The sequence below is a fragment of the Phalacrocorax aristotelis genome, chromosome 10 (assembly GCF_949628215.1).
Source record: "Phalacrocorax aristotelis chromosome 10, bGulAri2.1, whole genome shotgun sequence".
In the NCBI taxonomy this organism is placed as follows: Eukaryota; Metazoa; Chordata; class Aves; order Suliformes; family Phalacrocoracidae; genus Phalacrocorax; species Phalacrocorax aristotelis.
The window spans coordinates 8,075,458-8,101,803 of NC_134285.1; the positions used below are offsets into that span (position 1 = coordinate 8,075,458).

The 26,346-nt window shown below is 38.9% G+C and overlaps 1 protein-coding gene across 7 annotated transcripts in view; it reads right to left on the bottom strand.

The window, feature by feature from the left end:
* Nucleotides 1–17,427: 17,427 nt before the first annotated feature.
* TRRAP (transformation/transcription domain associated protein) overlaps nt 17,428–26,346 on the bottom strand; it is a 101,808-nt gene continuing 92,889 nt past the window's right edge. For all 7 annotated transcript variants that reach the window (XM_075105018.1, XM_075105016.1, XM_075105017.1 and 4 more), the window contains 4 exons: nt 24,050–24,234; nt 22,151–22,354; nt 21,031–21,225; nt 17,428–18,838 (listed from right to left, as the gene is read on the bottom strand). In XM_075105018.1, coding sequence (XP_074961119.1) covers nt 18,554–18,838; nt 21,031–21,225; nt 22,151–22,354; nt 24,050–24,234 — 869 coding nt within the window. In that variant the 3' untranslated portion in view covers nt 17,428–18,553. The remainder of the gene's footprint in view (nt 18,839–21,030; nt 21,226–22,150; nt 22,355–24,049; nt 24,235–26,346) is intronic.

Here is a 26,346-nt window from a genome sequence, read left to right on the forward strand (position 1 = left end):
TTCATGTTAAATAATAATAACTGTTGAAGTAATAAAAATTCTCTTTTGCATAAGGGAATGTTGTAGTTTAACTCCAGCTAGCAACTAAGCAATACCCAGCCACTCGCTCACTCCTCCCCAGGGGGATGGGGAAATGAATCGGAAGAGTAAAAGTGAGGTAACTCGTGGGTTGAGATAAAGACAGTTTAATAAGTAAAGCAAAAGCCACACACGCAAGCAAAGCAAAGCAAGGAATTAATTCACTACTTCCCACAGGCAGGCAGGTGTTCAGCCGTCTCCAGGAAAGCAGGGCTCCATCAAGCATAATGGTTACTTGGGAAGACAAATGGCATCACTCTGAACGTCCCCCCCCTTCCTCCTTCTTTCCGCAGCTCTATACACTGAGCATGATGTTGTATGGTGTGGGATATCTCTTGGGTCAGTTGGGGTCAGCTGTTCCGGCTGTGCCCCCTCCCAAATTCTTGTGCACCTGGCAGAGCATGAGTAGCTGAGAAGTTCTTGACTTAGTGTAAGCACTACTTAGCAACAACTAAAACATCTCTGTATTAGTAACACTGTTTTCAGCACAAATCCAAAACAGAGGCTCATTCTAGCTTTTCTGAATAAACTTAACACTCTCCCAGCCAAAATCAGCACAGGAAATTTGCTGCACAGGGATTTAAAACTCATTTTTCAATGTGGCTACAAATAAGAGTTTCAGGGAAATGTGTGTATTTTCTCATGTACTAGGATTCTTGTTTTCTCACACTGAAATCTTACAGCTTGTTTTTTGAAAACCTGTCTTTATCTCAGAAGACCTGTCCTCTTTTTGCCCAGCAGGTGTGCTCACAACTTAGTGTGGGACCAACCTAAAGGTACCCAAAGTGGCTCTATGTCTGCTGCGCAGCCAAACAGAGCAGTGAGCCAGAAGTATCACATCCAGAATAGGAAGCAGCCTGGGCACATCATGTTTAACCCTTTCCATCATTATGACTGCAAGTCTCACTTCAGACGGCTATGCTGTTCTGAAGCCTAATTCATTCAGCACTAACACGTCATCCTGTATGTGCTTTACTTCATGTTCAAGAAGACAAAGTTATTGGGAAGGATATGGAGGCTTTAGCTGCACGCATTTCACAGTCCCCTGGTACATTCCCAGCAATTTGCAGATTCTCAGCAGTCAAGTTGGCCTCAGTGCATCAAATGCTCAGGGGAGCTGAGCTGCTGCAGCAGGGAATCTACCCTGAGCCTTTTCGCATGATGCAACAAGAGACCAAGAACAGTAGAGTAGAAAGATTGAGGGGAATAACCATAGGGATGCAGATATGTCCTACACTACCGAGTGATTCAATAGCAGAGCCAGCATGTAAATGGTTGCTCTATTTGCAACCAAAGACAAAGTTCAGGCGTTCCCCAGACCACAGGGAGTTCTAATCCCACTCTCATAGAAACCAACTGTTTGACCAAGAACTTGCCATATAGCATCTCTGACCCAGATTCTTCTTACTTTCAAGTGCTACACAGGGGCAACAGAGCAATTCAATCTTAGTTGTGCTGAACATGAACATGTTGTCATTTGGGTGTCCATCGACCAACGTCATATGTCAGCAGAAAATGATGAAAATCACAATATACGTTAGACAAATTCCTCTCTCTCCTCTGAAATACTAACCTTCATTTGCTCAGTAGTAATCACAGTAGTAACAATCCTCTTTCAGTGTCTTTGTCTTTCAAGCTCCTAACGCTGCCAGAAAAAGACAAAAGCAGGCTTTTTGCATCAGTTGAAAGGGTAGCCAAATTCCTGCCATAAATATGAATATGAAAAAAATTGTTGTGTAAGACTTTTTGTTGTGAACAGCAGAGAGTGCTACTGGTGAGACAAAAATGAAGCCATGCTTGCTGCTTATTATGTATCTTCTGTTTGCCACTTGTATATTCTCTCAAATTAACAAGAGATAATCTGCAGATGGTCTACTGTCAATTATATTGGTTTGCAATTTAAAATCAGATCTAGGGCTTTGCATGTCACTGACTGAGATTAGATCACGTCATTACATTATACCTGATAGCCTTTGTAGAGCTGGATCTGTAGTGGCAAGCTTAGCACATCACTGATAAATAAATCATTTCTAGATTTCAACAATCAGTAAATAGCCTTACAGATTTACTGAATGCCTTGTTTTCTCCAGTCCAGTCAACCTATATATAAATTACGAGAGGCTCTTGTCTTTCTCACTATTATTATTTATTTTAAAAGAGCTTATTTAGAAGTTATCAAGAATCCATACACACTTATTCACCAGTGTAATTGCCTGGAAACTTTTCAGCCTTTCTGGTGTGACATTTCTCACCTTGAAAGGGACATTTGCATTGAGAGTTGAAAACAATTTTAAAACTCAAGGCTGAGAACACCTAGGATTGCTATTACTCATCTTTACCAAGTACTGACAGTTTTAAACCTCACGAGTACTGAGATAGCAATGTAATTTCCTGAGGGAGTCAACTATTGTGCGACACCATTGTTTTCACGTGATAGCACTTTCAAACCATTAGTCCACAGAATTCTATACATGTCTGTAAACAGGTATGATTTATAGCTTGTAGAATGGAAAATCACGCTTAAAATATTACACTTTAACAAAAAAAAAAACATTGTACGAAAGAGCCCCTCTGGATTTGTGAGGAAAAGGCATCATCACTTTACTATTTACATTGCGATAACACAGAGGAGGGATGAGTAAAAACCCCACTGTGGAAGGCAGTATATAAATACAGAAAATGACAGTTCTTTCACAAAGAGCTTAAGCTCTACACTTAAAAATATATCTGAGATATCACAAGGGACTGATAATGCAAAAATCAAAGTATAATGAATTATTATATAAAAATAAAATTGGATCCACCACCTTTCCTTTATTTTCTTTAAAGAAAATAAATTGAAATAATCTGCTCTACTACATTTCAAGAAAAAGGATGTTACAAACTTAGAATTTAAATAATCTCCCTATAGCTGAGGCCGGATCCACGTGTGATTTGGGATAATATTTTCCAAACTTCGGAAAAGGATGACAGGTTTGGGGTGCAAAACCAAGAAAGAAAGAAATCAGGCACAGGCTTTAAACAATAAAAATAGTTTTAAGGGGCCCAATAGCCTTTCTAATAAAGTAGGCTAAAACAAATCAAGAATAAATACGAGACTTCAGAACTGCATCTGTGTAATTAATCAGGTGTAACTAACAAACAGAAGTTCTCAACGAGCCACACTGCAAGCATAAAACAGAGATGCCAAGAGGTAATTATGAAGGACAAACTAAGCTCAACACCCCCTAAATCCTGCCAATATTTACTCAGGAGATATTCAAAGGCCTGCCCCATTTAGATCTTAATTAATTTCACTAGATTATTATAATCCATCCTGCTTAAATTCTCCTTCACTTTTAAACCATCAGTTTTATCCCCAGAGTTTTCAAAGGCCCAATCCTGCACGGCACCCAGTGGAAGGCAGCTCTGCCATAGGAAGTCCAGGTAGAGTTACCATTGGTAATCAATAGCAAGTACTAAGAAGCTTAGAATGAAGCATCACAGCTCTCCTCATCTTTTTATAGACGTACCCCACAAATATCTGCATCACGTACAAATACAACTAACTTAGTTAATGCTACTTTGTCTACTTAACACTGCACTCAGTATGTGTAAGGATTCATCATTTTTGGATTAATCTTTTCAAATTCTATCTGCCCTTGCTAAATGCATCTCAGTCTGAAAATACCTTTTTATCTACAGCAAATCCGTACTCTTCAGAATAACTATCTTTAATCACAGTGATCTCTTACCCCATCGTTGTAGCAGAATCACAATTATTTTAATTGGGTAGCCCCAAGGCAATGCAACCTCAAAGCATAATGTAGCCCAGTGGCATGCAGTAACAACCTGAGGTTCCTTAAAATATCAGCTGCACATCAGCTTCAAATATAAAGCAACAATAGCACAGTTATGAAAAAGCTTTTCTATTTGCTTGCCATTTTTAAAAATAAAAATATATAGTTTGGTATTAAGTTGACGTGAAATGAAATGCCTCTATAGTTGAGAGCTTCTCAACTGCACCCCACCAAAAAAGCTGGAATTGACTTTGTTTCTGGTTGAACTAAAAAAAATAAAAATAAAATTAATTTTTACTATTTTTAAAGTTTGAAAATAAAAATAATTAATTCTAAAACATGAAATGCATTTAATTTCAAAACAACAGCCATTATATTGTTTTCTGAAAACAAAACAATTTCATAAAATTTGAATGAAATATCCCCAAATATTTTAACATGTACCATAAATACATGGAATGGGTGAACTCTGACTTCATACAGGATACGGTGGTGGTGTGATACCACACCTGAAGCCTGACTGAGCCAAGTACTGAAATGTACAGGATCAGGACCTTGCAGTTATCAAGTGGACTTTCACAGACCACTTTAAAGAGCAGAGCTTCCGAAAAATACTACATCATGCCATATCAATAACACAACTCTTGTGGAAGATTACTTATCATACTCCAGAGATTGGTGATAAGAAACTGCGCCATGGCATGTCCTGCTAATAACAGTGCCCTTATCCAAAGATTAGCTTGTCTAAAGGACAGGAAGAAAGTACATCCATAAGGCTTAATCTGTCAAACCTCCATCAGCCTTCTTCCTATTTATCCTGCATAACGCAGCAGAAAAAAAAAATTATTCCCCTCTGCTGGTGTAATCAAAGTGATTGTGCTTCACATCAAAAACATTTATTTACTTCATGGATTAAAGGATTAAATTGTATAGGAGTACTTTGTCCCACATTTTGTGCTTGGGCTAGAATTCAGCTACCCTTTATCTCCAGGCCATTGACACAGTATATTGATAAAATGGTTTTCCTGTTATGGCTTGTTAGTGATGTATACAGAATTAAAGTAATCAAAATAAGATTCTTAGGTTGTTTTCTCCAATTAGGTTAACGCCTCAGCCAGCTTTATTAACGTGCCATGTATCTTCTGCCCAAGAACTGCTCCTTCCTTGCAGAGAAGAAAATGGGAAGGCATTCCTATTGAATGTGTATGTTTGTACGACACCTAAAGGTGGTCATATAAAAGAGAGGAACAAGGGCTATGCCTGTTCCCACCTGTGGTACAGTGAAGTGAAACAAAGCCATTAATGACTTGACCAGCAATCTATAGCTAAATCAACTCTCTGTGTGTTTCTTCTCTGCCATTTTGAGACGTTCAGCGAGACCGAGGGGTGTTTGTAGGGCACGGTGGAAACCCTCGCGCACTAGCTGCAATCACACGCCACAGGGAAGCCATAGCTGTGTTAATGCACCCACATATCTCAGAGCAGGGCCACGTGGCGATACCAGCTTATGTTCTGAAAGCATTACGGCCAAATCACCCTGTTGCTTTGCCTCAGCTGATAAGCTCTACCCTTCGTCAGGTTGAATTATGCTGGGCAGATCATCCAGTTGAAAATGTTACACTGCTTCTGAGTCTGGAGGTGGCTCAGGGATCTCATACTGTGTTGTTCAGGGCAAAACAGATGTGCTGTAGTTTCTAGGCAGCAAGATGGTTCATCTAGGTATGAATGGCAGTTATCTAGAAGCCTAGCGTAAAAGGTGTGAACCATCAAAATCACTGATTAAAGAGCAAAAAGCCACCAGGAAACAAACTGTGCCGCAACAAAACCCAAAATGTCTCCTTACCTAGGCCAGTGGCCACAGACCAAGATATACTGCTTCTAACCTCCTGCAAGAGACTCACTTTTCTGCCACACCTATGGACACACTAAAGCTCTGCACTCTCACAACTAAACATCTATTCTGCTTTCTGTATTTGGCTTCAAGGCAGGCTAATTCTTAGAAATGTACCTAAAAAGGAAAAAGATTAGAGATATCCACTCATAGGCAAGAAGAATTAATTTAATTTCCATTGTTCACTGACTACAAAATAAATCCTCCTTTCAGGTTGTTCAGGAATCCATTTCTGAATGGAGCTTGAGTGAAACGCATCTACACTGGGAGTCAGTAAACTACGTCCAGAGTACTAATACTGATCAACAAGCCTACTGTGACAATTTCCATGAGATCATGACACTTTCTAAGCTAAATGACCAGATGTTCTCTGTGCAATGGGATCCAGGCACATCCCATGCAATGACCTATTATTCCTGCAGCCCATCCTATATTAAAAATAAAGGCAACTATAACTAAATATATTTTATTCTCTGTTAGTGAAAGTACTGCTCCTTTGTTGGAAAAAGCTTGTGCATAGCCATGACAGGTTTTAGAAGAGCGTTTCAAAATTTAAGCTGAGCTGAGCTGCCCTTGGGGAAGGCACAAGACTCCACCATTGTGTGGAACTTCCTTGTTTCCCATCTCTCATAATAAGCCCTGGGACATATCCCACTTGTGGGAAATGCAAACACAGTTTCAGTATTATCAACCCTCCATTATCACTACGCTCATTACCCCCAACACACATCCATGCATCTCTGTTCACAACAAAATCTACAGCCTGGATAAACTGTCCAAGGATGACAAGAATCGACTGCATGACTCCTGCTGTTCTTTCATAAACAGGGTCACAGTTCACAATGCTGATACCTTAAAAAACAAAAATCCATGACTGACCTTCGTGTAAGCAACCATTTACAGAAGATGAAGCACTTTTTACCTCAGATCTATTGTTTCAGGCTTTCTGCAAATTCAGGCAGACATCACTGCATCGGGTTATGTCTATCGCACAGTGACAGCTGCCCTAAGAAACTACAGATAAAATTCCCTCCCTTTTTCTCCTCTAATAAGAGAAGGTACATCCACATATCTCCTTATGCCAATAACTTTCCAGTTCTCTCCAGTTTTTGTTGACTTAGTGGAGGCAAATATGGTAAGCTAATTTAGAATTATTGCCTAATGATCATGAAAGATGAAAATAAAGAAGTGTCCCAATCACTCTTTTAATCTTTTTATATTTTACAGGGCACAGGTTGGTGTGTTGCTGCTCTTGTTTAGGATTATGATGCCTTTAAGATTTATTTCATATCTTCAGGCTTCTGCTCTTTTATGATTAAATGCATAAAAGCAAGTGGAATAATAATTATGTAATTCATGTTCATACACTTCCTCCCACTGGCATGCTGCTTCTTGACTGAAATTGTATTTGATTCATGAACAGCTACCTATTAAAGATGGCGGGGACAGATACTGCAAATCCCTAAGAGCAATCATGAAACAATATTTCAGCTACACCGCTGATGTCAGGTCCATTTGCACATTTTTATCACTGATTCATGTTCTGTAATCTACCGCTTCAACTGACAGCATTTATTCCTGCTACTTTTGAATAATATTAAAAGCATGTAGAGGTGAATTATACAACTCAGCGTGCAGACCTTACCATTGATTCAGGCAAATAGGGATATAATTGTTAACCAAATCTACAAATACAGAGAGGAAGATTTTGCAACTAAGGCAACTAACTTGCGTATTTGTGTTGTCTTCCACTCTAGGAAAAGGGTAATACCTCAAAAATGCTAAACTAACATGTATAAATCAAATGGGAAGACTTCTGCTACAGGTAAAAGGGGCAACATTTCTTTTCCATGTCTGCATAGGTGAATAGCAACATACTATTTAATACAGCAAGGACACTGAAAGACAGGGTCCTGCATTGGGCCTCTCATTGTGCCAGGCACTGTTCAAGCTTTTTCCTTTATGAAAAAGGCAAAAGAGTGACAGGGAAATCAAAAGCAGACAGGAGTGAAACAACTTGACCAACATAACAGAGCGAGTCAATGGCAGAATAAGAAACAGAAAACAGATCTTGACATTTTCCAGCCTGTGCCCTAGCTAGCGGACATCAGAGTTTCTCTTGAGCCCTCAGATGTGGGCATCGTAAACTAAGTTACAACTCATTCAGCTGCATTCCTCTAGGAATGACCTGCAGTCGATGGGTAACACCAACTCTTCATCTACACTTCATAGAATTATAGAATGTCCTGAGTTGGAAAGGACCTGCAAGGATCACTTAGTCAACTCCTGTCCCTGCACAGGACAACCCCAAATTCACACCGTATCTCTCTGAGGGCGTTGTCCAAGTGCTTCTGGAATATCACCAAGCTTGGCGCCGTGGTACCTCCCTGGGGAGCCTGTTCCAGGGCTCCACCGCCCTCTGGGGGAAGAACCTTTTCCTAATATCCAGCCTAACCCTCCCCTGGCACATCTCCCTGCCATTCCCTTGGGTCCCATCGTTGGTCACCAGAGAGAACAGATCAGACCCTGACCCTCCTCCTCCCCTTGTGAGGAAGCTGCAGACCATGATGAGGGCTGCCCTCAGCCTCCCCTTCTCCAGGGTGAACAAACCAAGGGGCTTTAGCCACTCCTCATATGGCTTTGCCTCTAAACCCTTCATCAACTTTGTGGCCCTCCTCCACGTAATACTGCATAAATAAAAGGGAGATTTTTAAGGCTGCAATTTGACAAAGCGACTTTGTTCTTTAGCAAATTCATGACCATTCTTTGACTAAATGATATTTAAATGGGGGAGAAACACTGAGAAGTTGAAAGTAATATTTCTCATTGCAAAGGAAATATATTAGTGGAATCTGGAAATCCGGAATGAAGGGTTTTGTCATTAAGTTGTGTGTGAGTTGCTCTTAAAACCCCTGAAATCTGTAGTTCTCTTATTTTACAAAGACAGGACCGAAAATTGGTGAAGATCCTCTTCTCTAGTATTGCTTCTCATGCTGCAATAAATGCCAAGAGCTACACAAACACAACCTAGCCCAGTATCTAGTCTTATTCAGCAACAGCTTAAAAAGTTACAGAAAGTTTTCTAGAATAAAACTTTTAGTTTAAAAGTGGGGTTTTAGACACTAAATTGAGTTAAACCGACATTAAATCAGCCCCACTAAAGAACAACTACTCATCAATCTATGAACATATTTCATAAAGAAGGCACATCCGGGGTTAAAAACACACTTACCAAAGCTGAGATCTCGTTCTGGGTGGATTTGCAAAAGAGTGCAACAAAGGAAGCTGAGTGCCCTCATATGTAACTATTACTACAGCAAAGCACCATTTTAAGGACATCATTCAGGTCACAGAAAAGAAATTATGAACCACATAGTACACGTAATTCCTATAAAATATGTCCAAATGAAAGCTAAACTGGACTTACTAGATAACTTCCCCTGCATGAGGAATAGCCTGTTCTGAGAGCTGAACACAGAATTCGTATCTGGACTGAACCATCCCACAGCTCTACATCATCACATCTGTCACAAAAAGATTGAAACAAGCATTTTTGTGTTTGCAATAGTTACTTCATTCATAACATACCATCTTGGTGAAACAGCCAAAGCAGAGACAAGCAAGCCATCATTTCACCCCAAACTAACGTTTATCTTCTTGCAAAGCTGTGAAAGGCTCAGGGAGATTGAGTCTTTCTTTTTCCAAAATACCAGATCAAAACCAGGTAGCAGATGATCAGAGGTAGGGTCCCCACTATTCCAGTACCCTCGTGTCTCTGTTCAGTAAGTCTTTGGTTTTAGATCCATTTCCAGAATACAAGAGATCACAATGCATATTTTGACAGGCCTATTAAGATGTTTCACTGAAAGAACAGAACTGTCAGAGCTGTGGAAGACTGGACTGGCTGCATGACAATTCTTGTGCTATACTCAGCTATGCAGCTATAATTCACAGGTTAAGGAATAAATTATTGCCCCACTGCAGTCGGTTAAGTACCTCTCACAAGCACTACATAATGTCCTGAAGGTTTTCCATTTAGTATCTATAGCTACACTTCACAATTGCAGTTGGGTGGGTTTAACTATTGTCAGATTGGCTCCTCTAGAACTTGTCCAGTTCACCTGAATACCACGTAATTCTGAAGCAGGGCTGTGGGATTCTGTGTGTGAGTGAAGCTCTATGCCAACTGACACCCTAAAATTAGCTAGCTTGAATTGAAAGTGCCACCACAAGAGGAAGATGTGGTCCCTTAGAGGAGAATATTGATTCTGGGTGACATTCAAATTCAAGTTGAGAGCACTACAGATGAGATATTTGCATAAAGAAACAGGTAAATCCTTTACTAAGGTATCATTCATACCTTTCTCCATGCATTCCTGCCTACAGAGAAAACCACTGCAGCTACAAACCACACCCATATGTATTAACTGCTTTCTAGAAAGTCAGAATCCCATACACCCACCCAACGCTCCCACCAAGAGTTTATATGGAGATACTAAAAAATTACTATCTTCTCTCCAGAAACTTCCAAAGCCTAAAGCAAGAGCAAGGCATCTCACACAGGATGCATCTAGCCACACATCTGGAAACCAGATACAGCCTGCAAGGCAAATTCATCTGACCCCACTTACTTTTTTTAGTGGATCTTGCCATCTCCTATGTATCTGCATGTCCATACATCTGCTATCTGTTGCCAACCATGTGGGGTAAAAGGGGCTACGGGAGATAACAGACTTTTAGACACTGTCCCACAAAAGTGTCTCAAAACTCATTTAACCCAGCAAAATTGAGTTTGGACCACCCAGATTGCAGTACCTTAACAAGGGAGATAAGATGATTATTTTAACTGAAAGCAGCATTTTTCACCTATGGACTACAAAGCAAATATGTTTTACATCTTGTCCCCCCAAGAGTATCAAAAGTATCAAATCTCCCCTCCCACATACTTCATGCTGGAGAGTACGGATCACTCGCAGAGTTAGACAAGGAATCCTGAAGTCCTGACCCCCATCCTCTACAGAATCTCACAACGCCGATGCCAGAGAGTAGTCCCTTCATATGCTCAAGCTAAAAAAAAAAAAAACCAACACAAAAAAAGAAAAAAGAAAATTAAGAATAGCATAGAGTTTATTGCATGAGATGTTAAAAAACAGCATTTACAATACTGCATGCACTTAATTTACAGAATTTTAATATGGCATCTTTCTCTACCTGATAATTGCTATTTTTTATTACAGAAAGGAATGGGGACGGCTTTTACACAATGAAACATCTCAGTGACACCACCAGACCTCAATTAAAGTTCTGTGCCACTTGTATTGCTTCAAGGGATGGTTAAGCAATACTGACCCACTGTAAATGGTTTATGAATTGCTACTGATGAGAACTCTTGCTGAATAAGCAGAATAGATTCTTTAATGCCAATTTCTTACAAACAGCAGCAAGGAGTGGAGAGAGACAATAATTAATGTGTTAGTACCAAAAGAAAAAAAGAGCCTGCAAAGGTCTCTGTCCTTTCCCAGATAACAGACTGAGAAAGCTTCTTTAATATAGCTGGTACTGTAACAGTTCATGGAGTCTAGACTAAGGGTAAGCAGTGGTTGATTGATTAAGGTACAATTCTGACAGTATCTTAGAGCCTGGATGAATACCCTTCCCTATAAAAATTAAAGTTAGGCTGCAGGCAGCAAGTAACACCTACTATTTGGGTGTAGGGCACAGGAATTTTAAATGTGAAATCTAGCATCACTTCTAAATATAACAAATGTCCATACCATATTCAGGAACACAAGAATAAGGTGGATTGAAAAAGGGCTTTTATCAACGCTTCATTATGACAGCTGATTTCTGGGACAGTTAAGAGTTCTTTTCTGAGAAATCCAACCAGCACCGATTAAATGGCAAGATACACATTCATACAAAGTGCTGAAGAGGTTTGCATTGTTGAACACAGCAAGAAATAAACAGCTTCTGCCCTTGTAAATCCAAAAGACTACACTGCCAAAATACTGTACAAGGGAAAAAGCACCACACCAGGTATTGCTTCTCCCTTGGAAACACAGACATAGTAGAACGTCACGAAGCACCCGAAACTTTGCCATGACTGCAGGGTTTGTGCTTCATTTCTTACGAGAAGCAGGATGCAATCTTTCAGGACTAGTCAAGGTCAGGACAACTTTTATAGCTCACTCAACAAAGATTTTCTAAGAGCATATTAACCACATGTAGTGCTTCAGTGGGGTCAGAGAGAAAAGAATCACCTAATGGAGGGGAGGGAGAAAAAAAAAAAGTAACTGCTGCTTGTAGCACCAAGATCTCCCTTAACAGGCTACTATGACAATGTCTTCAAAGTCCTGGCTGTACAAGATCCAGCCATCAGAAGAGGTTACCACAGCTGAAAACATTTGCCAGGCTGCTTACTATCATCAGCGGAACAGTCTGGACGGGGGGAATGTCACTCAATTTAATTTATTGCCAATTAACATAAAACTTTAATTACTGACTCAGTTACTGAGGGGTGGGGAAGACACAAAGCATTAGGGAATCACCTGTCTTCCCATTTCACCAGGCTCAGCTTCAGTCCGCCACCTCTCCTCCCTGCTTCCTAGCCTCAGGTTCCCTCGCTTCCGCAGCGGGTTCCGCTCCCAATCCCTTGGGCAAGGGCATGGGCAGCACGTAATGGTGCTTCTCAGCCACTTCTTGCTTCTTTCTCGTCTCCACAAGGTCTTCACTTCTTTCTGCTCCTGTGCTCTGCATGGATCACCCGTAGCTGGGGTCCCTCGCGCTGCTGCTTTCCCTCAGGCAGAGGAGCTGTGGCCCCACGTGCTCCTTGAGCAGCCGAAGCTCCCACCGGTTTCCCAAACCGGCTGGAACCGGCGCAGGGCAGTTCAGAGCTTCCTCCCCACAGGACGCTGCTCCGGCACCCGCTACCCAGACCCTGGCATTTACAACCAGTCCAGTCAACATATGTGGTGTTTTCTGTGGGGTAACTGAAAGGAATAAAAGATTTCTTAAAGTAAAACATTAGATTGTAGCAGCAAAGGGAGAAGTTTGAAAGCAGAAAGGGGGCGCAACATGGCTGACACACAAATAGCATCTCTGCTCTTTTTTGAAACTCTCATGGAAAGCCAATGCTAATTTAGAGTAAATGAAAAGGCCACAGTCAAGATATGAAATTTTAAGGTAACCATTTCACAGACTTTTTTTTTTCCCCTGCATTTCAGCACCTTGAGTCCTCCTTTAAAAGAAATCCCATGTAGCACTACGATTTGACTAACGCCCTAGAGTGATCCGAGAGTGCCTGTGCATGTGGACGCCAAGGACCCCAACACATCCAATGAACGACGATAAATCTCATGTGAGACAGCAGTTGTTTCACACGTGCTCTCTTGAACCTCTTAAATGTAAAACGCACCCACACTGAGCTGATTAAAAGCTCCTCTGAGTTTGAATTCTTCTCCCTGAATAGGTTTCTACACCACAAAAGAACGTTTCATACATCATATTTGAAACAGATCGGAGCCTTAAAAGCAACTTTATTCTACTGCCATTACAAAACAGAGCTTTCATTGTCTGCTGCTGAAATGCTTTGAGTCATCTTCTTCCAGTAATAACTAATCTCTTGCTCGCTGTCTTTTTATCTGACAGTTCATGGACAGCCCAATTACAGGAGAGGAAAGCAGCACACCAGTTTCAGAGGGTGGACTCAAACACCCAAGTAATGTTAAATGATTTTGTCTTGGAGTATAATTCACTTAAGCAAATGAACTCCGATAATCTACTTTCAGAGCAGACTATAATAATAAATGGTCAAATTGCAGCAGCATCGTCTAATAAAGATAGAGCCAAACATCATTACAAAAATCAGGCGACTGAAATAATACAGTATCATTTGAGAAACTGACAACTATTTATTCTCCATGTAACATCCACAGCTCACATTGTTGACTACAGTTTTTCATGCCAAATCTGCTTTAGTAACTAGTATTTCTGTCATTCAAGCAACCTACCATAAAGCCCACTGTACACTAACACAGTATGGATGCAGAAGTCTACCAACATGTGTATCACTATGCATTTCATACAGACTTAAAATATGGCTGGCACAGCTTTGGTGTCACGGACTTGTCACTAGTTACCCTCATGAACACCCAGTCAAACCTGCCCAGGACTCTACAGGGGAAAAAAAACCCAAAAGACAACATGAGGAATTTCAAGAATGGCATAATGCCCATGCACGCAATTTCAGAGACAATTTAAAATTTGGTCTCTCTCAATTCTCAAGTGTTTGATTGTACAGAATAATAATATCAGCTTTTTTGTGTAATATCTAATCTGAGGGAAGAAACCTTAAAGGGAACACTTAGAGTGAATTGACAATTAATGTATTTCACTTTCAAGTATCTGCTCAGCAAGATGCGTATTGAGCATATCTCTGAAATAATGAGACAGAGGGAACCCTTATCTACGATCATAAAAAATTAAATGCAGCTAAGATACATGCCATGTGCTCTTGAAGATAATCAGGAACTTCATATACCATATTATGTCAAACCACTTACCTGCTAACAGACAGTTGCTGATCATACAAGATATGTCGGACCATTTCCTCAGGTATAACTAAAAGCTTTCAGGATTTACCTCCTTGGAGCCCGTGGTAAAACTCTGCATTAAGGCTGTGCAAACCATCTCAGAAAATAAGGTAAATCCACAGCATATATTCATGAAAGAAAAGAACCAAGTATTAAACATTTGTACATTAACACCATCAGGAACCTCACTGAAACAACTGTCTTTTCCCTATTAGCACTGCTCCCTCACACCCCAAGTTTTCTTTTAGGCATATATTTGAATAAACAAGAGACATGTCACAAATCTAAAACCAACAGTTTGTCTCTTTTAACTTTCATTCTCATTTTCCATTGGCTTCTATCGTGAACAGAAAAGTGGCTGAATTATCTGATTATTTCCTTTTGAGGAGTGCTGTCATCTCTCAGAGTTGGACATACTTATGACACGCAAAAGATGAAGGGAAAAATACCGCAACTCCTCTGATGCAACATGTGCTGTATCCCACAGCTACAAATGTTAGTCTTCAATAAAAGGAAGCCAGCAATTCCCTCCAAGTCATGAAAGCACTAAGCTTAGTTGTGAGTGACTGCACACAGAGTATGTTGTGACACATGCAGGAGGTGTTATGGTTTGTAAGAAGAAAGTTCACATTCTTCTTGCCAACATGATTTTGATAAGGAAGCAAGCCTTTGCCAAAAAAAAAAAAAAAGATATGTTTGTTTTCCAAGTCCTTCTATAGTCCTCACCACGCATGTATCTGAGCTTCCAGTTGTATACACTGGCATCCAGCATGGCTCAACATATCATCCTCTCATCGATATTTAAGGACCACACAAACTAAGTGGGGGAATAAAGGAGCCATGCTTTATTCATCATACAAGGAAACAGAACCACAGCCTAGAACTAAAAGTATCTGGAGAGGAGTAATAAAACTCTTCCAGCCAAATCTGGCAGCAAATCCTTTGATCCGTGTAAGAACTATGTTAAGCAGAAAGGCTTGATCTCCTTGCTCTAAATGCCTGCATCAAGTCCACAGCCAGACCTGCCTTACCTGTCATCACGTGGCTATGGCTGAGGGGCAACCAGTTGGCTACCATCCTTTTTTAAACTTTGGTGGGCTGAAAGCTTACCATCTGTTTCTGCTGGACCTTATCTGCTGCTGACTCTTCTGGACCCAGGGAAGAAGTAGGCAGGCACCTAGGAAAGTCACGACTTGCTTGATGAGAGTCCCTTTGCTCTTGCTAAGGTTCTCAAACCAACTAATGTGAAAGGCAGTAGTGATTCCACTGGGAAAAGCTCTGGGCCATCCCACCTAAGAAAGAATTGAAAAGAAACTTGCACAGGAAATCCTCTAAGCGAAATCATTTCAGAGAAACGTACAATTCAGTACTGCAATTGCAGTTTAAGATAGTGAACAAGTATTTCCAATTCACTTTTTATTCCAAAACTTCTAGGATTAGATTATTACAACTCCTACACAGAATAAGCTACATTTATATCCTTAATGTTGTGTTGTATTTTACAATGAAAATGGAACGTTCATTTATTTTCCAGGCTTTTTTCCTAAAAATAAGACATTTTTCTATAAATTCATTATTGTACATTTACTTTTCATTTACAAGAGCTAAGGGTAAAGCCTTCCTCTTCACATACGAGTCAATAGTATCTTAATTTCCATTTTCTAAATTGTATTTTATTTTTCCTGCTCTATTACAGTTATATCCCAATGGGACAAAAATGCACTTAAGTTGGAGTGCAAGGTATCTTCCTTTCTAATACTAGATGAGTTTGTTACTAGTCAAAAAGTAAAGAACAGGTGCAAATTCATAAATTAACCTAGCAAAACTATACATTATCCTATATATTATGCTTAGTTGGCACATACTGTAACATTTGTGGATAACTAACATAGACCAGAATATTCTGTACTGGCCACCAAAGGCTTCATGCCCAGTACACCACCAGAATAGCCCACCTGAAAGGTAACAAAGACTGAGCAAATAATTGATACCTGAGGCCTGTCTGACATGACAAAGTGATGCCTCCCAGCCAAACATACAGCAAAAACCTATTTAACGCTTAGCCTTCAAACAGGTTTAAATTCATCAACCTAACAATTGAGTTCATATTAGTCATGGATGCAAACTCTTGTCTGTGTGTGTATTTATATATACACTTGTGTACACGTAGCACTTTCTGTCCATCAGCCTCGCTTCTCTCTGCACAGGTTCAGTGCAGCTCATGGTGAGCAGAACTGTTGTAGAAGATGAACAGCAGAAAGGGACATGTACCCCTGCATAATGCTGACACTCAAGTCCGTATCAACTGACTGGTCCTGCTAATGGCTGCAAAGATGAAAGGAACAGGTCTTTCTGCAACTCTGAAAGAGACCCATAGAAAGTACATTGCTTTGTTTTTAAATAACAGCTTGGACTACAGCCATACCTACCGCAAGCCTTGACCTGCGGGTAACCAACCAGTTAGATGATGTTCATCTGTTAACTTGCAGGTGAGCTCACCCACCCAGGTCAGATTGGCTTTTAGAAATCCCCCTTGTCTCACAGACAGTACACTACTGAATGGTGGTGATTCATTTCAGTTATGCGTCTCATGTTATTCTGAAATCCCTAGAGAACCTGTTGACTGCTTATTTTAAAAAAACTAAACCAAAAAAAAAAACCAAACCCAGACCCATCCTTTGCTATAGAAATCAAGATCATCTTTGTTTCTGTGGGAATAGGAAAAAATTCCCTACCAGATTTCATCCGCAGATAGAATTTTGACCTCTGAACTTAAAAGCTTAATTTCTTGTAGACACGAAATAGACTCTTCTGTTTAAAGAAAGATGGTTAACACATTAATTGACTGGCCAGGAAGAGAGACCGTACACTGAATGAATTTGTTTACAGAAGAGCTGCAAATGGAGAGTACGTATATGACAAGAATTTCTTCAACACCATACATGAGAACATCACATCCACATCTCATTAATACAGCCATCACCCTTCAACAAACAGCCTGTTTTCATTTATTAAAACTGCTTTTGGGTCTTTTCTATGTAGCCCATAGTATACTATTAAAAATATTCTAAATAAAATTAATACCATAGAGAGTTTTACAAAATATTTATTTGGAAAAAATCAAGTCTGTACAAAGTTAACGTTCTCAACACCGAAGTTCGTAAAAATGCTAACACAAGAGAGAGACAAGTAATACATTAAACTGATCTTTTCTTAAATTACAAAGAAGTGGATCCATTCTAAAGAAGCTAATGTAACTCTAAACATTAAACAAAAGGGAGAACTTTGAAAGATTTTACTCTTTCATCTATTACAGCCAAATACTTGTAACAAAGGATGACTTTTTCCATCCTTTTCATAAATTCCCCCCGCAAACACTGTCCACAACTAAACTAAATACTCTAAATGGTTTACACTTTTACTGTACATAGCTTGTGCTCCAAGAAAAGCTAGCACAATTGGATCATCGTTTTCTCAGTGACTAACAAAAAGTCTCCTCTATACATTTGGTAAAAAACTGCACACAAAATTCTCTGTACAAACCAACTCTGCTCATGTAAATTTGAGGCAAACTTAAAGGAAAAGTACTTACTTGTGCCTTCAATTTGGCATAATGTAGGGACAGTGATAACACAGGGACAGCAATTAAGTAAAATTTCACAAAGAAAAATTCAGTAACTGGGAATACTGTCTTTTTTATATATAATTACTATTACTGTAGTAATTTTAGTGATTTTTTTTAAATTTTCGTGGTAATTTTAATAGTAATTTTTACTTGCAGTAGTTTTTCGTTTACTTACAGTAATTTTTAATTAATTTTATAGTCATTTTTATTATTACTGTAATAAAAAGATTTATATACTGGATGTTATTAGGAATGGCACACCCTAAATCTAACAGTGCTAGTTTTATAGTCCTCATCATAAAATAAGATTTTTCTGTACATTACTTAAGTTTCCTCTCTTCGTTTTAAGCTATTTGTGAAAGCTGTCGCTGCATATTAAACAACTTTTCTTAAACAGGAGGAAACGTCCCCTCGTGAAAATAAAAACAGTAAAATTTTCGTATTACTGTAAACACAATTAAAATGAAGACTGACAAAATGCAGTGTGACAGGTAAGCCATAGTCTGGAAAGCTTTTTTTCACATTTTCTTAACACAATATATGGCTCACACCACACACAGCAGCAAAAAAAGCAATTGAAAATTTCAAGTTACAGCCAGGGGTGCCAGGCAGGATCCATACGACAGAGATTATCCAAGCTATTTGCAGCTGCTACCAGAGTGTTGACTTTGCTTTCTCCTCCTTCAAACTGAGCAAGATTATGAAGCCGAGTCATGATAGCCGTAACAGCTTTCTGAACTAGTGAAACCAGCTGCTGGCTGTCCATATTTTCGGGTTGCCCAGCTGCTGAGAGTGGGGAGGAAGTATCCTCTTGTGTTTTTTTGTGCCATGCAATTATCTCATCCCGCAGGACAGTTTTTAGGATGCCATCAACCTATATGAAGGAGAAAAATCAGACTATTATATTTAATCCGAAGAACCATCAGGGATTATAGAATTATAACTTAGATTTTAGCGGCATTTTGACACTTTTGGTCCTGCATTACAATCTCAGTCTTCTCAAGATGAGTGTGGCTTCCAACTGTCTTTACTGTTTCCTCTCAAGGTGTTTCTTTTCATAAAAAGCTATCATTATGAAAACACAACACAATGACTCCTACAGAAATGAAAAAAACAATCACACAAACTGTAACATATATTAAGATCTTCATACACAAATAGAGTCATCTATATTCTATTTTTAAACGACCCCACTAAATTTACAACTTTTCCCACACACAAGCACACATACGCAGAAGTCTTCTGCAAAGATTAAGAGTACTTTGCAAAGCTGGGGTTTTTTGCACAATGATTACACTCTGAGGCAATATCGTTTTCTGCCAAACAGGGAAAGAATGCTGACTGCAATGTACATTGATATGTATATACATATATATTATATACCTAGCTATATACAGGCCGGTTCCATCCTTGGATGAAAAAGAAATGCCTGCAACAAACGGTTTCCTTTTTTCCTCATCACTGAGTTGAGTTACTGACATTAATCTGTCAACTCCAACAGTTCTGAGCTTCTAAAAGAAACTTTCAGGTATCCAGCCTGAGTCAAATTCACTGCTTGCATATAACAAATAAAACATTTCATAACCAATATAGGTATTAGGCCAGCATATACAAACACATATTAAACATATTTCATGGACATTTGTAAAAAAGATAAGATGCAGAAAATGTTAAAAGCATTCCTCTTAAATCCAAAAGATAGATAATCTAAAGCAATAATCACCACACGCCTGAACTGAGCTGGGCACCTGTTCTCTGATCTGCAAGAAATCAAAGAATATCTCAAATTGGAAGGGATCCATAAGGATCATCGAGCCCAACTCCCTGCTCCTCATAGGACAACCTACAACTAAACCATATGACTAAGTACCATCCAGATGCTCCTCGAACCCTGATAGGCTTGCTGCCATGACCACTTCCCTAGGGAGCCTGTTCCAGTGACCGACCACCTGCTCAGTGAAGAGCCTTTTCATAATGTCCAATCCGAACTTCCCCTGATGCAGCTTTACTCTGTTTCCTCATGTCCTGTACGCTGGTCACCAGAGAGAGGAGATCAGCACCTCTGCCTCCACTGCCCCCCTTAAAGAAGTTGTGGACTGTGATGCGGGCACCCCTCAGCCATCTCTTCTACCAGCTGGACAAACCAAGTGACCTCAGCCACTCCTCATAAGTCTTGCACTCGAGACCTTTCACCATCTTGGTCGCCCTCCTCTGCACACACTGTCATAGTTTGACATCCTCCTTATATTGAGGCACCCAAAACTGCACACAGTACTTGTGGCGGGGCTGCACCAAATTGATACGGCAAGTCTAATTGGGCGTACATCATTCACATGTTGAAATTACAGGCTGTCTGAAAATTCATTTGCATGGATAGACATGGCTTTGTAAGGTAAGACGATGAATTATTTAAAAAATATTCTAACACAGATATCTGTATTATAGATAAAGAAAAAAAATCACTTTAGGACATTTTCCATCTTTTAAAAAGTAACTAGCTCCCACCATAGCTACAGCACATTATGTTCAGTGTCTTTCTGGTGCAAATTGCTTGCCTAAGTGCAAGATGCCTCGTTTTTTGGAAAGCATTAGAATTTAAAAGGAAGTTCAACAATTTCTTTAGAAAACTACACCCTGCTAAGAGCTAAAATCCATCAAAGTAACAGTATACCTTTAGCATTCTATTCCACTAACAAAGGGCCAAGACACATTTCTATTCACAGCTTATTATGAAGATTCTAAATGGTGTTGCATTTGTCATTTTGCTATTTACCGCTGCCAGAATTTGTAAGGATTCATGAGGCTAAAGCACTGAAACAATCAGCCTGAATTAACATGTTTGGACAAAAAAATTAAATTAAGGGTAGAATTACAACTATCTTCCTCCTATTCCTTCCAAAAAGGCAAACTGCAAACATTTCAGCTGGCCTTTGTAATGACCTTAGGGTAAGATTTAAAAACAAATACGGACCATTCAGTTTCTACCTTAACCAAGAAAGTGCTGTTTAGTTTATAAATTGCCAAATATAACATGCCCACAGACAACCTTTCAAAAGGTATACAAACCTTAAAGTTTGGCTGTGCAAAGCAGCGAGCTACTGCAATCATAGATGCAGTCAGTGGACCAGATACCCCAATGGTGGTAAGAAATTCAGAAATGTTTGGTGTAAGCCGGAATGGAACTGGACGATTGGCATCCAAATCTCCAGTAGCATCATTAATGTCAAAGCGAAAGTAAGCTACATTTAGCTTGCCAGTGTCCTGGATTTAAAAGCAAGATACACAAAAGTAATTAAAGGAACAGATTTTCATTAATGAAACTAGAAGAAGTTGGATTTTTGTTTACTGTTAATAGAGTACAAATTCTACTCCAATACTTTTCACTCTTTCAGTCAAACAGTTTTTGAGCAAAAAAGTTAATATTAAAGGCATGCACAAAGTCAGGTATGTATTTATCTCAAAACATATGTCCAAAACCCCTTACTAAACACACGTTGTTGTAACGTCAAACTTAAGGAATAGATTCTTCTGTAGCATGGTCTATAAGGAGTCACGCAGATAGACAGATCCCTCTTCTCTATGCATTGTTCATTCTGGGTAAGCATCTGAATGCTTATCTAGAGGGATTAAAGAATATTAATTGCTATACAGAGTATAGCCCTCCATGCATTAAAATGGCATTAAGACTTTAATATATACCACCTTTGCCCTGCTAAGTTGGCAAGCCTCATTTTAAACGTTGGCTTAAAACAGAAAAATCACTATTAATATGAGTTGTAGTTTGCCATGATGGCAATGCTGAAATGGTATTCCCCTTTAAGAAAATGAAGCTCTAAATTTTGGGGTTTTTAAAATCTGTTTGACAGAGAGATATATTCAAAGCAATATATTTGAAGGAGGACTAAAAAGAGAGACTCATCAGTCATTTACAGGAACGGTTCCAATATCTAAGAACTATTTTACGAAGATCTACATTCTCACCACAGAAGGTAGAGTTGATGTCCACAGGGACCACAGTTTAAATTACTACCTACATGATGAGCAATCACATATAAATGAAAAGCCTACCAAAATGCACCGTTAATTATATATGTCGAATTACTGTTTTGACTCATTTCAAAAGTATAGTCCAAATTTCCATTTGATCAAAGATGACAGCATGCATCCAGAACAAACTAAAGCATACCTGGGCAATCTGCAGCATTTCAGGGTTGAGTCTATTTAAATGGAAGATGAATTCTGCAAAGCCAATTAGGGCTAACTGAATAGTGAACATCTTTCGAAAGGTCCAGTAATCCGTAGCATTGGGGAATGTATGCAAAGCCCACTCCTTAAGCATACTGCGTGGCACCATGTTACTCTGCACTTCTTTAAGTATATCTCTGAGAACCTACATATGAAAAATATTAATTGAAAGAGATAATTTTTAATACACTTCTTAGCAACAGGCAAATATGCCAGGAGCATCTACCAAACTGCTTCTCTCAACCGCTGGCTGTATCCCATTTTAGGAAAAACATCCCACATTGGGACGCTTTCAATCCAACACTGTTTCCTGACTTCTTTGTCAGAACACGAGTATTTTGTTAGCCCATCCTCTGCACAGCTAGAAAATATTCTTTATCTGAAAAGACTAGATTTTTAATAAAACCCTATAAGCATGCCAACTGCAAACAGGCACGTCAGAAAAGCTAAGACTGGAAAGTTATATAACCTGATTTGTACTATCTCCTGTTCAAGACTTTCAAGAAAATCAGAAGTGAGCTAAAGAGACTACACTCACAATGCTGCACTTCCTTATGGGAAACTAACAGAACATACTCCGCTCTCTTCTAGCTTCAGCGCAAGCTGGTTATGCATTTTGCAACAATAAAATAAAATCCTTTAAGCATAATGGCAAGATCTGAAATTATACATGGGACCTACAAAGCAGGCACTCTAAAGATGCCTCTCTGCATGGGTTCTTCATACACGGGGTAAAAGGTGAAAGGGTTTTTATTACACAAGATAAAGAAAGATACTGGGTAAAGTAATTTGTAACATATTATTACAGCAAAATTACCCCCAAAATAGAAAAAGATAAAAGCTGAAAGCTGTATTCAGCTGTTTCTCTAAGTGAACACAGTGCCACAGTTTTTTCCCTAGATGTAAATGCTTGCAATCTACCAAAATATTTAATTACTGTAGCATATACTAGCCTAATTAATTAGAAAAATAAATAAAGTCAGGATCTGTTCTATTACACCAGAAAGCATGATAGTTATACTGACTTCAATTAAATGGTTGTTAAAGAGTTTCATAACCTGAAGGAAAAATTCTCAAAATAGAAACAGATGTTACGTAACACTTATTTTATTTTGTAATAAAGAAAGCCTGAAAAGATAGCTTCTCTAAATGTATACCGCGGATTTTCTAACAGCTATATTTGAAATGGGACTGGCATTTTATGTAAGAAGTTGCATTAACCTTAAGATAAAAAAACATAAAATAACCTTATTAGTCACAACTAGATTTTGTTGGAGGTTACAGAGAGGGAGAGTATTGCTCTTCCTGAGTACTATCATTTATCAGGGTGAGACTACTCAACTGCTTCTGTTCGACTTAGATGAATCCACTGGCAATTTCAGGAGTTTCAAATTCAAATTCAGGAATTTCAATTTAGAAGAACATGGGGAAGCCTGCATCACATAGCTTGCTGCAACTGCTTACGTAAACTAGGAATGCTCTTTCCCATGTTATCCATTAATTATTTTCAAAGCACTAATGAAAGGGCCAAAAAGCAAGCAACACCTTGTCTATTTGCAGTTGCAGTTACCCAAAACAACCTAGAGCAAAACAAATACAGCTTTTTTTAAAGCTTTCCAAGATCATCTAAAATATTAAAGAGATGTAAGTGTTCCCAAGAATACATTAAGCAAAACCAAATTAAATCCCAAAAAATCAAAACACCACCTCTGCAAAAATATATCTGACTCACATCTAATGAGAGGTGAGGAGTCAGGACAGGGTGGGTGGGGTGGGGTCGGACATAGTATAGAGTCCGCAATAAAAGCCCTTGATTAAAATTCATTATATATTCTAATACCTGATGGCTAGCTTGAGTCCCCCGTGCTTGGACCGTTGCCAGTCTGTCATAGTAGCGAGAAATAGGGTTGTCGTGCTCAATGCCTTTCTTGGCACAGCGTTGCTTATAGATCTCCACCAGGGAAAGAGAAGAGGGATTGTCTTCAACCAAACGCATCTGCGGAGAAACTGCTACAACACGGGGGACTAGGAGTAAATTAAGAAGGGGGAGTGTGGGGGGTGGGGAGGGCAGGGAGAGCAAAAGAAAACAAAACGAAACAATTAATATATAACCCAAATACTAAGAGAAGAATTAGCATTCAAGTATCAGCCCCTAAAACACAACTGGATAATCAACTGAAGTGTATCAAAAGAAAATTTTTATTACTACACTCATAACTAATTCAGAAACTGTTAAAAAGAAAGTATGATAGCAGATTTTTTTTTATCTTAACATAAACATCAACTATATTAGCAAAAATAAATAGAGCACTCATTAGTCTTCCTACTCTTCTTTACCTGCAGAAAAGAGTGTTATATCTTGTTTAGGGGCAAAGGGGTTCGTAACATCTGATTACACAACACTTATGTTAATAAAAATTACTCTGAAGAACAAAACTACTAAACTCAATAGGGTATGTAAAGTGATCCAGAAAAACTGGAGGAAACATAGTTGAGGATTAGAAGTTTAAATGACACCATTTGGAAATAACATAGGGAAGGCACAGCAAAACATTCAATAATAAGAAAACTTAGGCCGCTGAGCTTTTCCTTGATGAACAGTAAATTTGCAAAAACCTATTTGCAGTTTCATGGTGCTCAACAGACGTATCATCCTACTGAGTCTTACGTGCACCCCCACCCACATCAAGACAGACGAGGCCTCTTCTGTAGCTAGCTTTTCCAGCAACTTTGTACTGTTTGACAGCGACCTCCAGATCGCTGTAATAATTAACCTCAGAAATATAGGGAAAAGTTGTTTAAATGCATTTAAATTGTTTGATGTAATTTCTTCAATCTTAAAGAAGAAAATGCATTCTGCAGAAGGGGTGTTAATGATCTATTTCTTCTGGCCTGCTCCCATTAACCTCTGGCAGCAGAGAAATGAATGTTCTTTAGGTTCTTTTGAATAGTATCAAACCACAAGGTGCAGGAGTATTTCCGAAACACTGTAGTTTAAACAGGAGCTCTTTGATGGAAAACATGTTACTTTACTAATCATGTTATATAGAGGATATATTTCTGTATCAGTGGCCTTGTTTATCATATCTTTCAAGGCTTTATCTACTGCATTTCTGGTATTCTGGCCTCTGAGTGATGTAAAATTGTCTTCACATACGTAGAGATACTATATTTACCTTTTGTTATAACAAATCCTTTGGCCTGTACATTGTGGTTTTTTTAAAGTCAGAACACAAATACGCATTTCTACCTCTGTAAAGTGCAACTTGCAACATCTGGCCACCTAAGCTCTTGACAGTAACTTCATATCAATAGATACTATTAGCCAAATAGGAGGACTGATAAAACTACACTTTTTTAAAATCAGATCTCAGCACTTCTTAAAAGGACAATAGCAAAGTAGCTGCTTTGTCATAGTATCTTTGATTAAAGTTTCCCTTATCCATAATATATTTTTGGCTCACCAACCAATGATTATTAGAATTGACTAACGTAATGTACAGAACTCATTTGTATAAAGTTAGTAAGTGATTCATTGACCTTCTGAAATAAAAAGTGTTTATACATTTATATGAAGTAGCTACGCAGCTGTAAGCTGGAGCCTGACAACAGCCTTAGTATCTGGAAAACACAAGAATTTAACTATTTTAAGGCACTTACATTAGTATTTGAATCATAAGCAGATGAAGTATGTTGCCAGGTAAGACCTTGATCCTCTGTTTCTCATTTCATGAATGAATTATATTTATAATCAACACATTGAAAAACCAAGATACAGAAGGAAAGAGAAAGAATTAAGACTGTGTGTTCAGCTTTCATTCACTGTTTCTGTTTTGAAATGCCTCATTATGTGACCTTTTTATTATGTGACTATTTTGGCAATTTATACACATAAATCATATTGGAACCCTCCCTAGCTCCCCCCCTTGAGGCCTCCCTACCATTATGTTTGTTAATTCTGTAACGTTTAAGCATTGCCAGGTGATGCTGTTGTCAAAGTGCACTCTCCAAACCACATAACCTTTTACAGGATCATAGAGGTACGCTCGACAAAAGTCCTGCATCCAACATCTAGATTATGAACGGATTTTATTTGGCAACAACTAACCAGTCAGTATATGTTCCTGAAAGTAAACA